Consider the following 15,978-nt stretch of genomic DNA (forward strand, 5'->3'; position numbering starts at 1 on the left):
TGCTGTGGCGGTCAGAGCTCAGTAAAACCTTAATCCACTTGACTGTTGATGGGTGGGGCTGGGTTCCCTCCCTGTTGCTGTGGCGATCAGAGCCCAGTAAAACCTTAATCCACTTGACTGTTGATGGGTGGGGCTGGGTTCCCTCCCTGTTGGTTGTTTTGCCTGAGGCAACCCAACACTGGAGCCTACCCGTGCTCTTTAGTGGGGTTAATGGCAGACTCTGGGAGGGCTCACGCCAAGGAGAACTTCCCAGGACCTCTGCTGCCAGTGTCCTTATCCCCACGGTGAAACAGAGCCACCACTCGCCTCTGCAGGAGACCCCCCAACACCAGCAGGTACGTCTGGTTCAGTCTCCCCCAGGGTCACTGCTCCTTCCCCTGGGTCCCGATGCACACATTACTTTGTGTGTGCCCTCCAAGAGTGGGGTCTCTGTTTCCCCCAGTCCTGTCACAGTCCTGCAATCAATTCCCACTAGACTTCAAAGTCTGATTCTCTAGGAATTCCTCCTCCCTTTGCCGGACCCCCAGGTTGGGAAGCCTGAGGTGGGGCTCAGAACCTTCACTCCAGTGGGTGGACTTCTGTGGTATAAGTGTTCGCCAGTCTGTGAGTCACCCACCCAGCAGTTATGGGATTTGATTTTACTCTGATTGCGCCCCTCCTACCGTCTCACTGTGGCTTCTCCTCTGTCCTTGGACGTGGGGTGTCCTCCTTGGTGAAGTCCAGGGTCTTCCTGTCAATGATTGTCCAGCAGCCAGTTGTGATTCTGGTGCTCTCGCAAGAGGGAGTGAGAGCACGTCCTTCTACTCCGCCATCTTGGTTAATCGACCTCTGGATTCTCTTGATGGACTCCTTGCTGGAACATCCACATCCACTCTTGTCCCTTGTGGTCTATTCCCCACACAGCAGCCAGTGAGGTCGTCCCTCTGCTCCAACCCTCCCTCACCCTCCACCCCCATGGCTTTCTGTCTCATTCATAGTAAACCCCAGAGTCCCGTCAAGGGCCTGGCTTGATCTGGTACCCACCCCGTTCTGTTTGCATCTCCTGTCATAATAGTCCCCTAATTTTGCTGCACATTAGAATCATTTGGGAGCTTTTTTTTTTTAGAAATTCACGTTCTTTTATTTATTTATTTATTTATTTATTTATTTATTTATTTATGACTGTGTTGAGTCTTCGTTTCTGTGCGAGGGCTTTCTCTAGTTGCGGCAAGTGGGGACCACTCTTCATCGCGGTGCGTGGGCCTCTCACCATCGCGGCCTCTCTTGTTGCGGAGCACAGGCTCCAGACGCGCAGGCTCAGTAATTGTGGCTCACGGGCCCAGTTGCTCCGTGGCATGTGGGATCTTCCCAGACCAGGGCTCGAACCCGTGTCCCCTGCATTGGCAGGCAGATTCTCAACCACTGCGCCACCAGGGAAGCCCTTGGGGGCTTTTTAAAAACCCTAATGCCCAGGTCACGCCTCATTCTGGTTAATTAAGTCAGGATGCCCCAGGGACTTCAGTGTGCAGCAGAGTTTAGGTTCTGCCTTCTTACCACTTTGCCCCTCCTTCCCTCTGTTCCATTCTGGCCACATTTGTCCCCTCCTCGTCGTACCTCAGGGCTTTGTCCTCACACTCCCTCTGCCTGGTAGGCTTTCCCCATAACTGCCCGTTCTGACCCCCACAACAGGTCTCTGCTACTCAGACACATTGTTTCAGAGCTGCCCACCTTGACCAGCCTGTCTAAAAATGTCCTTCCCTCCTCATCTTCCTGCCTGTTTATTTCTTATTAGCACTTCCTTACACCTCAAGGACTTTTTATGTTTGGCTCCCTCAACTGACAGGTCCAGGAAAGTGGGGTCTTTGCTATCTCCTTTCCCTGTTGTAACTTCAGGGCCTATAAGAGTGCCAACATGCAGTAGGTGCTTAGAAAGTACTGGTTGGACAAATAAACTTGGATTTATACAAAGCCCTGGCTTCCTGTGCCCTCTTGGCCCATCACTACTTCCTGGCATCTCTCTCTCCCTTTTCTTACATTTGACTTTTTGACTAGGTAATAGATTCTGATTCAAAAGCTAGAAAGAAAGAAAGGCACTCTGTGCAGTCTCCCTGAGGCCCACTGTTCCCATATGCCCATAGTTCACTTCTATTGCTTGCTTCTTACAGTTTCATCTTTTTTTTCTTTTTTTGGCCGTGCCACACTTCTTATGGGATATTAGTTCCCCACCAGGGTTTAAACCTAGGTCCTCAGCAGTGAAAGCGTGGAGTCCTAACCACTACATCTCCAGGGAATTTCCCTTACAGTTTCTTTATGCACAAATGAGCAAATGCAAACATAGTTTCCTATTTTTCTCATTTCTCCACAGAGGAGGACAAAAGTACACAGTGTTTAGTTTCCATTGTGGCTGGCCTCTGTTGTTGTGGCTTGTTTAGCTTCTGCCTTCCCTCCTATCTGCTTCAGTCTCTGTTTTTTCAGGTATTGGTTGGCCTAACGGACCTTTCTGAGGGAGCCTGTCAGCCAACTTTGGGTCAGATGCTCAGCCAAGGCCCAGCCAGCTGTGGTGGGTGCAGTGTCAGATATGGCTCCTGCCTCAGTGGCACTGTGGGCCATGAGTTCCTCATAGGAAGCAGGGGAAGCAGGCATCCTCTAGAAAACCCATCTGCTGTGTGATAGAAGTAGAAATACACAGGTGTTCTGGTCGCAGTAAAGAAGCCCAGGTTATTTGGGGACCAAATACCCTTCCCTGAATCTAAAAGAGGGCTTGTAAAACAGAGCCAGGGCAGGAGATCTGAATGAGTGAGAGGCACTGCTGCCCAGCCTCGATGGACTGTCGTAAGGGCAAATGCAGGCCCAGTACTTGGAGGTCTTCTGTTTTTATAAGTAGTAAATCTATTTTTAAGTGAAACCACACACGTTTTCAATGTTGGCAACAAATATGAGCTTCTAAAATGCACCCTGACTGATAAAGCACCCCTGCTGGCTGGTGGTCTGTGGATTATCCGTTTGCAACCTGTGGTCTAAAGTACCTTTGTGTTTCTTTTTGGATTGTTTATTTCAGATCTTCTAAGGACAGTCCCAAGAGCCAGAGCAGATATGTATGATGACATTCATAGCAACAGCAGATACACTCTGGGCGGATCTGTAGCTCATCCTCGAGACACTGGGAGAGAAGGCCTGAGAGGTGATATATTTCCAGGACCTTCCTTCAGATCAAGCAACCCTTCTGTAAGTGACGACAGCTACTTTCACAAAGAATGTGGTCGGGACCTGGAATTTTCCCACCCTGACTCCCGAGACCAGGTCTTCGGCCACCGGAAATTGGGACATTTCCGTTCTCAGGACTGGAAATTTGCACTCCGTGGCTCTTGGGAACAAGACTTTGGCCATTCAGTTTCTCAAGAATCCTCCTGGTCACAGGAGTATAGTTTTGGTCCTTCTGCATTACTGGGGGACTTTGGCTCCTCCAGGCTGATTGAAAAAGAGTGTTTGGAGAAAGAGAGTCGGGATTACGACGTGGACCGTCCAGGAGAGGCAGACACTGTGCTCCGGGGCAGCAGCCAAGTCCAGGGCAGAGGCCGAGGTCTAAACATCGTTGACCAGGAGGGTGCCCTCCTAGGAAAGGGGGAGACTCAAGGCCTGCTCACGCCTAAAGGGGGGGTCGGGAAACTTGTCATGCTGAGAAATGTGAGCACAAAAAAGGTACCCACTATAAGTTGTATCACTCCCAAAACTCAGGGCACTAACCAAATTCAGAAAACCACCCCAAGTCCTGATCTGACCCTGGGGACAAACCCAGGGACGGAAGATGTCCAATTCCCCACTCAGAAGATCCCTTTGGGGCTTAATCTGAAGGATATTCGGCTCCCCAGAAGAAAGATGAGCTTCGACCTGATAGATAAGTCTGATGTTTTTTCAAGGTTTGGGATAGAAATAATCAAATGGGCAGGATTCCACGCCATAAAAGATGATGTTAAATTTTCCCAGCTTTTCCAGACTCTCTTTGAACTTGAAACCGAAACCTGTGCTAAAATGCTCGCCTCATTCAAATGCTCCTTAAAACCAGAGCACAGAGATTTTTGCTTTTTTACTATCAAATTTTTAAAGCACTCTGCTTTGAAAACACCCAGAGTTGATAACGAGTTTTTAAACATGCTTTTAGACAAAGGTGCTGTGAAGACCAAAAATTGCTTTTTTGAAATCATAAAGCCCTTTGATAAATACATAATGAGGCTACAAGACCGGCTGCTGAAGAGTGTCACACCCCTGCTCATGGCCTGCAATGCCTACGAGCTGAGTGTCAAGATGAAGACCCTCAGTAACCCCCTGGACTTGGCTATTGCCCTGGAGACCACCAATTCTCTCTGCCGGAAGTCTCTAGCTCTTTTGGGACAGACGTTCTCCTTGGCCTCTTCTTTCCGGCAAGAGAAAATCTTAGAAGCCGTCGGCCTCCAAGATATAGCTCCCTCTCCTGCCGCATTTCCAAACTTCGAGGACTCTACTCTGTTTGGGAGAGAGTACATCGATCACCTGAAGGCCTGGCTGGTCAGCAGTGGGTGTCCACTCCAGGTCAAGAAAGCCGAACCCGAGCCAACCCGAGATCAGGAGAAAACGGTTCCTCCTACCAAACCTGAAATTCAGGCTAAGGCTCTGAGTGGTCTGAGTGATGGTAAGGAAAGCAGCAAAAGTTTCTATTTGTTGCGATTTGCTTGCTTTTCATGTTTTCTTGTAATGTCTCTCATTCTCTTTGATATTTGTACATAAAACTCCTTTAGCCAGTTGGAAACAAATCAGAATTTTAGTAGTAAACTCACAATGACCAGTGTACATGCCTGCCATTCATTCTGTAAGCATGTAAGCATGCGTTAGGAATCTTCTGTCTGTTACAGAAGTCCTTAGACTTTCTGGGTCATGGACTCCTTTGGGAATCTGATGAAAAGCTGTGGTCCTTGCCAGGGAAAATGCATATATGTTTGTACACAATGTTGCACTTTCTGGGGTGTTTGTGTCATCTTGCAGCCAAGTTTTAAGAAGCCTTGTTCCAACAGCACCCCTTCTCTACCCCCGCCCCCGCCAACTTATTACTAGAAGGGAGAGTAAATGCTGGGCACAGTCTCTTAAGAATTCCCCAGGCTTCTAAGGGAAAGAAATCACAAAACCCAGCCCCTCCTTTGCTGGGATTAAGGGGGCTATAGGAGAGGCCCCAGCTCAGCTCAGCCTGGGGAGTCGGGAAGGCCATGTTTGAGCTGTTTTGAGGGATGCGTGGTGGAGGCACCTTTTCACCTGCTCGCTTTTCTAGACTGGCTAAAGGTTGAGAGATCACTTAGGTATACCTGGTAACCTGCAGTTAACGAGTTGGCTTACTGGGGAGGGGAAAGACCTAGAAGAAGGTAATAGAAATAGAAATGACTGGCTGTTTGGGGTCCCTTGTCCCTCCCCCTTTGCTCTCAGGATGGACGTTCTCACAACCCAGACATCCCAGATGTCATGAGCACACATAGTGGCCATGTGGCTATTTAGGAAGTCCCCTTTCCCTCTGATACAGTTTTCAGCTTCCATTGCCCCAGCCAAGTTGGGAAGTCTCATTTGTCCCTGAGTCTCTTCAATCCTCTCCACCCTCGTGGAGCCCTGACTGCAACAGGCACTGGGTAGGTCGCTCCATGGATGGGCGGGCACACCTACTCCCAGAGAGACAGCCTTCCAGTAGTGGGCTCAGGGCTGAAGCAGGACCTCTCCTCCCCACATCCCCCAAAGTAGTGGGGTGGAAAGTCAGTATAACAGCAATACTGAAGAACCGTAAGAAGGACAAAAAAGTCCCCCATAACCTAAAGTTGCCTGCCACCGTCCCCTGGTTGTGCTGCTATGCAGGCATGCCTGTAGCTGCAGTCTTGCTGTACTGAAAACACTACAATCTGCTCTTTCACAGGATTATCAAAGGCTCTTTTCTGTGTTTCTGCGGCATTTGCAGCATCATGACTAAATGTAAATTTACCTCACCTCTCCCTTGATGTTGGACTCATAGTGCCTTTTACTAGAGGCTTCTGAGGCTGAGCAGAGCTCGGTTCCCATGAGATTGGCATCTGCAAAGCATTGGCTCCTTTTCCGGTCAGCAGGTAGACAGCACCAGCGCCCACGCCTTATGGGGCGCTGCCCTGCCATTACTTCAGTACTGTTAGAAATGCTGGGATGACATCTTTGGTTGCATTTATTATTGCTATTATTTTCGTTAAAAATGTTTTTGAATCCTCCCTTAAAGGAGATATTCACAGAATGATTGCTGGGCCAAAAGTAGGACCCACTTTCTGGCCCTTACTATGGGTCATCTTCTCTAGAGATGGTTGCAGTGATGCACAAATTTCATTGTCTTTGAAAGCTTCTGACTTTGAATATCTTATTCTTTTGTAAAATCATATAAAACTAGCAGTTCTATAAAGTAAGAGCCAACAACAAAAAAAGGGAAAGTAATTTCAGAGGGGAAATGACATGACAATTGAAGGATTGACTCATCCTGTGTTAAGAACTCACATTGATGTTTAAAATACCATTCCACAGAACAAACTGGAAAACCTCTCCAGTTCAGGGGTGATTTTTATTGAATGAATGAACAAATAGACCATCTGTGCTATTAAAACTAGCAAATATCAGAAAACTAAACAATCTTAGTGTTTAAGGACATAATGCTCTTCTGCGTTGCTGGTGGCATTGTAAATTACAAGTTCTTGGAGGAAATTCACACTTTAAGAAATGTTTTCTTTTCGTACATTCAGCAGATATTTTCTGTGAACACCTACCTTGGAACTACTGACTTTTTTAATTGGGAAATTTTTCTTTGTAAATTTATGTATATGTTTTATGATTACAAAACACATGTGTGTTTAACTTTTTTTTTTTTTTTTTTTTTTTATTTATTTAAGAGCTCTGGCTTATTTATTTATTTATTTATTTGGCTGTGTTGGGTCTTCGTTTCTATGCAAGGGCTTTCTCTAGTTGCGGCAAGCGGGGGCCACTCTTCATCACGGTGCACGGGCCTTTCACTGTCGCGGCCTCTCGTTGCGGAGCACAGGCTCCAGACATGCAAGCTCAGTAGTTGTGGCTCACGGGCTTAGTTGCTCCGCGGCATGTGGGATCTTCCCAGACCAGGGCTCGAACCCGTGTCCCCTGCATTGGCAGGCAAATTCTCAACCACTGCGCCACCAGGGAAGCCCGTGTGTTTAACTTTTATAGATAAAGCAAACACAAAAAGTGAAATCCCTGATAAATCTACCACCCATAGATAACCTCTGTTAACTTTCTGGTATATTTCCTTCTAATTTTTTTCTGTGTGTCTGTATTTATGTATCTCTTTTCCTTTTTTTCGTATTGCAACTCACAGTTTAGATATACTTTTTACATATTTTATACCTAGATACATTTTATGTCTTTTGTTCTCCCCTTAATATTGTGAACATTCAAGTTAAGATGTATGCAAAAAGTGGTATGGAGTTGCTACACACCATTTTCTCCTATAGAATATGTATATATATTGCTCTGTACAGTCATCGTAAGTTTGTGACTATTTCTCTCCTAGTGATTATGCTGTTATAGCTTTTGAGAGGATATTTTGCATATTGGTTTCGAGAATAACAGGCCCCTTTCCTCTTTTCAATGTTGGTCTGTCGTGAACGAGGATTTCAGTTCCAGGTGCCTGCTTAGGCTCCATCCTAAGCCTTCAATTCTGTCCTGGTCTTCCCAGGCCCCATGTACTCCAGTGTGTTTCTCAGAAAAGCCCTTCTGTGTGTTCCAGAGGTCCCCCAGCGAGCAGACCACAAGGTGGTGGACACCATTGACCAGCTGGTCACACGTGTTGTTGGAGGCAGCCTGTCTCCCAAAGAAAGAGCTCTTCTCAAGGAGGACCCTGCTTACTGGTAGGTCTTTAGATGTTGCTCTTCAGAATTCCTCCCGTAAAGTACATGGCAATGTTTTTGTTGCTCTGATGATGTCCAGAGAAGAGGGTGAGATGCTTATTTTGCGCTGTGGTGTAGTCAGTGGGAAGAGCATGAGGGTGGGTCAGGTTCATGTGGGTTCAAGCTCCAGCCTGCTACTTACCTGCCATGTGGCCTTCTCTCATCTGGACATGGAGCACTTTGTCCCTGCTGTGCTGGTTTGAGGATGAGGTGAGAGGTGTATGCAAAGAGTGAGTGTAAGGTAAGGAATATATCACAGCAGTTGTTTGTGATTTATTGCTACTGTTTGTTAAACTGTCTTTTCCTTTTGCCTTATTGCCTCTTCACTTGAATAGAACTTTTTAAAATTAAGGTTTTCACCATAAATACAGTATTTGCTTATTAGAGAAGGTAAAGAAGAACAGAAAATTGGGCAAAGCCACCTGTGTGCTTACTGGCATTCACTGGCATTTTTGGGTATTTGCCTCCAGTCTTTCTGCTCATTGTGAGCTGTTTGGTTTTTAACACAGTTGTGATTATGCTGTGATATACCCTACTTCTTTTAGATAACACAGGAAAATGCTCGTATTCCCTACTTTTTGTAAACATTTCAGATGGCTGTGTTTACCGGTCCGCAGAGTAGGTGATCAGTTTATCTAGCCATTCCTCTCTTGTTGGATTTTTAGAATGTTTTTGATTGTACACTATTTTTAATTTTTTCTGTGAATAGCTTAATGCGTCACATTTTTGTGTGTGTTTAGGATTATCTCTAGATTAGATTGCTGGAAGTGGAAAGGTTTTATACTTCGTTAACTTTTTAAAAAATGATCACAGTGGCATACGCCCTTCGTAAAAATAGAGAAAAGTAAAAAGGCAAAGATGGTGTTACTCAGAGCTCTCCCACTTTTCCCCCACAGTGTGTGCTCTGTAGTTGTGTCCTGTGTTTTAAACTTAACATAATTGTCCTTATTATCAATGAACGCATACTATTCCTTCGTACACAGTATACTACACTCAACTATTGCCCATTGGTGGATTCTTAGATTCTAATAAAGTTATGATGAATGTTGTTTTGCTTTTATTTATGTCTACATCTCTGGCAGTTTATTACGGTAATATCTGGGAGTGAAATTGCTAGTTTAAAAGGAAAGCTCATTTTAGAGGCTTTTGATCTGTGTCAGTGTTTCTCAACTGCAGCATTATTGATGTTTGAGGCTGGATAATTCTCTGCGGGGGGACTGTCCTGGGTATCCTTGGCCTCCACTCACTAGATGCCAGTAGAAACCTCCATCCCAGCCAAAAATACCTTCAGACATTGCTCAGTGTCCCCTGGGGGACAGAGTTGTCCCTGGTGGAGACCACTGATCTTTATCATCAGGTTATTTTCCGTGATTGACACCCTCACTGCCACTCCGTACATGTGCCATGCCCTCACATGAGTGTTTTGACTTAAGATAATTTCATAGTGTGATGTTTTACCTTATATTCCTTTGTTAATTAAAGAGATAATGTGTTTACTCATAGGACTTCTAGTTGTAGTTCCTCTTTTTTGAGTGGTCTGTTTAGGTCTGGTATAGTCAATGTTGTATTCATACCAAACTCTCTATTCTTGCTGTTGTAATTGCTAAAGATGCTTGAAAGGTGTAAATTTCTGTGTAATGGCACCAGGGCTTTGGTCCTAACCAGCATGATTTTTCAGGAGAAGAGTTGGAACTTGTTATGGTTTTATTTTTACAGAATTCGTTTTTTTTTTTTTTGGCTGCACTGGGTCTGTGTTGCTGCACTCGGTCTTTCTCTAGTTGTGGCGAGCGGGGCTACTCTGTTGTGGTGTGCGGTCTTCTCATTGCGGTGGCTTCTCTTGTTGCAGAGCACGGGCTCTAGGTGCGTGGGCTTCAGTAGTTGCAGCATGCAGGCCCCAAAGCTCACAGGCTTCAGTAGTTGCAGCGCTTGGGCTCAGTAGTTGGGGCTCCTGGGCTCTAGCGTGCATGCTCAGTAGTTGTGGCGCACGGGCTTAGATGCTCCGCGGCATGTGGGATCTTCCCGGACCAGGGCTCGAACCCATGTTCCCTGCATTGGCAGGCGGATTCTTAACCACTGAGCCACCAGGGAAATCCTTTACAGAATTCTTGAATTCATCTAGATTATGTTCATGTGTTGAATAAGATAGGCATGTAACTTAAAAGGTAAAAAAAAAAAAGAAACCCAGCAACCTAATTGCCCCAGTATCATTTATTGAATACTTTTTATTTAGCAAATACTTTTGCTTTCTGTGCACTTGGTACCGTTCTAAGCACTTTACTGCTTTAAGCATTAGCTGGCCGAACCCTCATAAACAACCTTTTGAGGTAGATATGTTGTCATCCTGATTTTACAGACAGAAAACTTGAGGCTCAAAAGAGACCTCTTGCCTCAAGGAGGCACAGCTAGTAAAAGACAGAGCTGAAATTCACATTCTGGCTCTGTGGTCTCAACCAGTGCTCATACTGAAGGAAGGAGGCTAGATAGCCTCAGATTGACAGATGAAAGCAGAGACCAAATCCTCTGGGCAAGATGTCATCTAGACTTGGAAGACCCAGGGGCAATTTCCAGGTGATTGCCGAGGTGATTGGGCTGGAGGGAAGGGGGACCCTGAGAGGACTAGGAGCATGCCTCTCTGCCACATGACCACTGCGCACTACCCAGCAGGTTCATGATCACTGACAGCCAGGGGTGGCGGACGGAAGCATAGCCAGAGCTGGGTGTATGTGTAGTGGTGGGAGGGGGTTGCAAATCAGAAATGAGCATTGAGCTCTAAACCAAGTATTTGAGGGAAACTGGCAGCATGAAAGAAGACCACCCAACTCAGCAGATCTGGCACCTAAGAAGACAGTTACTATAAGAAAAAGAAGATTGTCTACAAGTACATATGTGTAGTTAATAGTCTTCGGTGAATAATAGCATATTGTATCCATGAAATAGGAACTGCTTGTTATGGAAAAGAACCAATTAAGGATCTTGGAATTGAGAAATGTGATTGCTGAAATGATCTCAGTGGTCGGCTGATAGAACTGACCTGGATGAAGAACAGATTAGGGAGCTGGACTCAGAGACTTGATCGCCTGTGACCTCCTTCAGAAAGAATTACCCAGAGACTGTAAGAAGAAAGAGTGTGCAAAAAACAGTGTTAAAGAACTAGTAAACTTAGGTTTTTGGTGTGTATATTTGAGTTCTTAAGTTAAAGTAGTACTTGTATGTGATTTACCAAAAAAATGAATTGAAGTAAACACAAAAGGCAAAATGTTTCTGCCATGATATCCATGGCAGAAACCATGGCTGTGCCATGCGGCATGCAGGATCTTAGTTCCCTGACCAGGGATTGAACCCGTGCCCCCTACAGTGGAAGTGCAGAGTCTTAACCACTGGACAGCCAGGGAAGTCCTACTCCTTGGAGACAGTCGCTTTTAGTTCATTAAACTACTTTTAACAGTTACTTCTGTATCTCTAGAGATGATAAGCCTATGTTGCTCTTTTTTATTTTATTTTATTTTTTTTTTATGACCACACTGCAGGTCTTGTGGGTTCTTAGCTCTCCAACCAGGGATCGAACCCGGGCCCCAAAAGTGAAAGCACCGAGTCCTAACCACTGGACCACCAGGGAATTCCTCAAAGCATTTTCCTTATAATGAAAAGTGTATAAGTCAAGCCTCACAGCAACATGATGAAGTAGCTTATTATTATCATCCGTCTCATCTTACAGATGGAGAAACTGAGGCACAGAAAGATTCAGTAAATCTCATGGCTAATAAGTGGCTACACTGGGATTTGAACCTGGCAGGCTAGCTTAGGAGTATTCTATGCTCTTGATGTTATGCTCCACTAGAACTAGGGGAGATGGGTTTGTGACTTATGTCCTCACACTGCACTTGGCATTAGAACCGACCAGGGGAAAGGGACTTACATCGTGGGGATCCAGGTCACCTGGGCACTGACTCCACTTTCTGCCCTGGATGAGGGGCTGCGTTTGACTTGAGAACTGCAGCTTCCGTGTTGGTCAACCTTCCCTTATGTGGGAACCCTTGCTTGTTAGGGTGCAGTCTTGCAGGATGCTGCTGTTGGCCCAGCAGAGTGTCCAGGGCAGCAGAGGAGCCAGCACACAGGCTGTTTCCTCATATCCAGCCAGACCTTGACTGTGCAGTGAGCATCAACAGGAGCTTCATATGGGGCTGCCCACCAGGGACATGCCACATCACACGGTGCTGCCAGTGTCCTGCTGTGCACTGCCACCTCACAGCCAATCAGTTTCTGTTATTGGTAGTTGGGAACCTCATCTAATATATGATCTCAACGTCAAGCAGTCCAAAAGCCGCATGAAATATTGTCATACTCACCAAACAGTACTCGTTCTTTAACACAAACTGAGATTGAACGTTCACAAAAACCTTGTTATGAATGAGGTTGTGGAGAAAATTACAGAATATCCCAGGAAAGGAAAATCACGTGGGCCACATCGTGCAATGCATAGAAGTTGAAACCAGCAACAGCCAAAATAAAACAGGCTTCTAAATAACTTTTGTATGAAAGAGAATTAGAATTGGAATTAGAAACTCTTCAGAAGGAAGTAGCAGGGAGAGCATTGCGTATAGAATGCAGCCATAACAGTGGTTGGGGGAAAGGTGTGACCTTGCGTGTGTATCAGAAATAAAGAGTGAAGGTAAGCATTCAACTCATGAAGCAAGAAAGAAATGGTGCAAAAAGCCCAGAGACTACAAGGAAAGGGTTAATAGACATGAAAGAAAGTGCTAATGAAATGGTCAACAAAGTAAATAATGTGACCTTCCCCTTTCTAACCCGTTCCTTGAGCAAATCCTTAAGTTTGCTTTATATTCTTTCAACCTTTGTGAAAAAAACAAATATACGTGGATGTTGTATACACAAAGCAGTTTCATATGGTACGTATCAATGTTGCTCTTCTTCTCTAGCTTGCTCTCCATGGGCTATATTACAGATCTCTTTCTATGTCAGTACATGTAATTCAAACTTCTCTTTTCTGTACTGTTCTCATTATGACTCTGGCACGTGATTTCACAGCAGTGGCACACTGGCCTTAATGATGTAGTTAAAAGGTCGCTGAGTGTCCACCATTTGAAGGGCGTCATCTCCTGAAAGTGATGTCCAGGAGCAACACCTGCCTCTCCCTGACAGCAGAGCGCTTCCATGGTTTCAGGGTAACTGGTTTGTATTGCGAGGCCACCAGGAGCTGGGAGCTCCTTCATGGCTGCTGATGACGGAAATTGAGGAGGAATCGACCAGTGTTCGGTCAAAGCTCCTGGTCACCCTGTGGTCACTCTGAGCAGGACAGGTGACCAGGGCCCAGCTCTGGGTCCTTGGTGGAGTCGGGCAGAGCCTCTCCAACAGCAGGGAGGCCACCAAGTAGAAAGGGTTTGCAGAAGTGTATTTACAGTGACAATTTGGTCATGCTGGTGTATTCACAAATGTCCTGCTATTCCTTTTTTGTTATATAGGTTTTTATCTGATGACAGTAGTCTGGAGTATAAATATTATAAGCTGAAGCTGGCAGAAATGCAGCGGATAAGCCAGACCTTGCCAGGAGCAGATCAGAAGCCGATGGCGGCAGAATGTGCAGTCCGGGCCATGCTATATGCCCGGGCGGTCCGGAGCCTCAAGAAGAGGCTCCTACCAGGGCGGCGGCGGGGGCTGCTTCGAGCTCAAGGACTCCGGGGCTGGAAAGTGAGGAGAGCGACCACCGGGACCCAGACCCTCCTCTCCTCAGGCACCAGGCTGAAACACCATGGCCGGCAGGCTCCAGGCTCCTTGCAGGGAAAGCCGCCCCAACCAGACAGAAATGATGCTGCCAAGGACTGCCCGCCAGACCCAGCCGGACCCTCTCCTCGGGACCCCAGCCCAGAAGCCTCAGGCCCATCCCCCAAGCCAGCAGGAGTGGATGTCTCCGAAGCCCCTCAGACCTCTTCTCCCTGCCTGTCTACTGATGGTGAGTGCTCACTCCTGTCCCCCTCCTCTGGGCCGCAGCCCCAATGCTCATCTATCCCCGGGGGTCTCTGCAGAGACAGGTGGCTTCAGTGGGCTGGGCTGGGCAGCAGGCAGCAGCGAAAGGGACCTGGCCAGGATGGCACACACAGGGGCACTCTCTCTCCTCTTGCTTCCTCATGGGGCTGGCCCTAGACTCCTGCTGCCCCCTTCCTCTTATCCTGAGTGTGGAGCTGACATGAGGTGCTGCCTGGTGACTCTGTGCTTCCCTGCAAGGTCCTCCTGCTGGCCAGCAGGGTGTGCCATGTGCCCGTGCTTAGGGCTTTGAGCTCCTTGATCCATGTCTCTCTATTCTTGCCCGTTATATGTTCCATAAGGCTGCCCGTGTTCTCGTTCTGCTTCCTCTTCCCCGCTAAGGTCTCTGTGTTTCCTTCCTTAGAGTTAGTTGACCTGCAGTTTCTTTTGTTTCTCCCAGCCATTACCTTCTCCTACTGCAACAGGCCTGCCCTCTGGCCAGTGCTTCCCGCTCGGCACTAGGTGGCAATGGAGAGGGAAAAAATTTACACAACTGCTACATTTCTCTAGCTATTGCTACGTAACAAGCCAATCCAAACTGTGGCTTCAAACAGGAGGCATCCAGTGTTGCTTTGAGTCAGCTGGGCCGGGCCTGGACACTGTCTGCAGGCAGCGGCCAGTTGTCTGGAACTGTCAGCTGAGGTGATAGGGGTAGTGGGCTACATGCCTGTCACCCACCAGCAGTTCACCTGACAGTCGGGTTTGGGCATCCAGGAGAGGCAGAGGAGGTGCTTGAGCCCTCTCAGGCCTGGACTCCACATTTCTGTCACATTCTTAGCCAGCAAGAGTTCCAGGGCCAGCCCCAATTCAAGGGGAGAAAAGAGAGTCCACCTCTGCTGGACAGAGCTGCAGAGTCACATGGCAAAGGGCAAGGGTACAGTGAGGGGCCATCTTTGTAATCAGCCTCCACAACCCCACGATGTTCACATGGGAATTGGCAGCTCAGAACCAATACATGACAGTTGCTTTATTTTGTAGTTGATACGAAGACAATGGAGACTGCAGAGAAACTGGCCAAATTTGTTGCTCAGGTGGGACCAGAGATTGAACAATTCAGCATAGAAAACAGCATTGACAACCCCGACCTTTGGTATGTACCCATCACACCCCTTTAATTTGAGCCCATGAGTGTCCTGAGAGCCCACAGGAGTTCACCCCATGAGTGTCCTGAGAGCCCACAGTGGGTCGCCCCAGGATAAATCACAACTTCACTTCTGCTGAGCTCAGGGCTGTTAGGGAGCATCTGTTTTAGGTTGTTGGGAGACCTGCCCTCATCTGGGGCATCAGGAAAAGCCTCTCCCAGAGGGAAGTTTAAGCTGGATCTTAAGGTTCAGTGGGCGTTGGCCCGGGGAAGGGGGAGAGAATGCCCTGGCCAAGGGACTTATAGTTTCCCCAGACCTTTGCAGAGGCAAAGAGGAGAGTGTGTCCTCGCCCATGAGTCTGAGGAGGAGGAGGGCACTGTCGCTGGTCATGCTGGCTACTCTGGGCAGGACGAGAATGTGCAGCTCATGTAGCATGTTGGTGGGTTTTGGTCCGGGTGTGAGCAACAAGCACTTCCACGCAGTGATGGCTTGTCACCCTTGTGCCAGGAGGGGGCACCATTATCCTCTCCATTCTTCAGATGGCGTAATCATTCAACACTACACAGCCCAGAGGCCACAGAACCAGAGACCCACTCTGCCTGCGGGGCGCGGGTTCTCCTTCAGGAAGCGGCTGCCTGAGGGCCATGTGTTCCCAGTACTGAGCCGTAACCCGGCTGGGCTCCCCTTGAAGTGGGTGGGGTTCCCATGCTGTGTGGATTGTGTCCTATTGCCAGCTAGGGGTTCCAGGCCCTCACCCTGCTCCCAACATGCTGGAGAGTCGTGCCGCAGCTTAGTTAAGAATACAGTTAAAAATTTTACATTTCCTGGAGCATTTCTGGGACCCAGTAGTGGCTAAGTGCACACTTCTGGTTTGGCCTTACACGCAATCTCTGTGTTTGTGGTGAGAATTTTTGGGTATCTTCCAGAAGGGGATTGTT

At 47.3% G+C, this 15,978-nt stretch overlaps 1 protein-coding gene across 7 annotated transcripts in view; it reads left to right on the forward strand.

Moving 5' to 3' along the window:
• Positions 1 to 15,978, forward strand: part of SUGP2 (SURP and G-patch domain containing 2) — a 36,919-nt gene that overhangs the window by 8,645 nt on the left and 12,296 nt on the right. For all 7 annotated transcript variants that reach the window (XM_057540292.1, XM_057540293.1, XM_057540291.1 and 4 more), the window contains exons 3-6: positions 3,038 to 4,645; positions 7,760 to 7,880; positions 13,400 to 13,887; positions 14,937 to 15,048. In XM_057540292.1, coding sequence (XP_057396275.1) covers positions 3,038 to 4,645; positions 7,760 to 7,880; positions 13,400 to 13,887; positions 14,937 to 15,048 — 2,329 coding nt within the window. The remainder of the gene's footprint in view (positions 1 to 3,037; positions 4,646 to 7,759; positions 7,881 to 13,399; positions 13,888 to 14,936; positions 15,049 to 15,978) is intronic.

Source organism: Balaenoptera acutorostrata, chromosome 2 (genome assembly GCF_949987535.1).
Source record: "Balaenoptera acutorostrata chromosome 2, mBalAcu1.1, whole genome shotgun sequence".
Lineage (NCBI taxonomy): Eukaryota > Metazoa > Chordata > Mammalia > Artiodactyla > Balaenopteridae > Balaenoptera > Balaenoptera acutorostrata.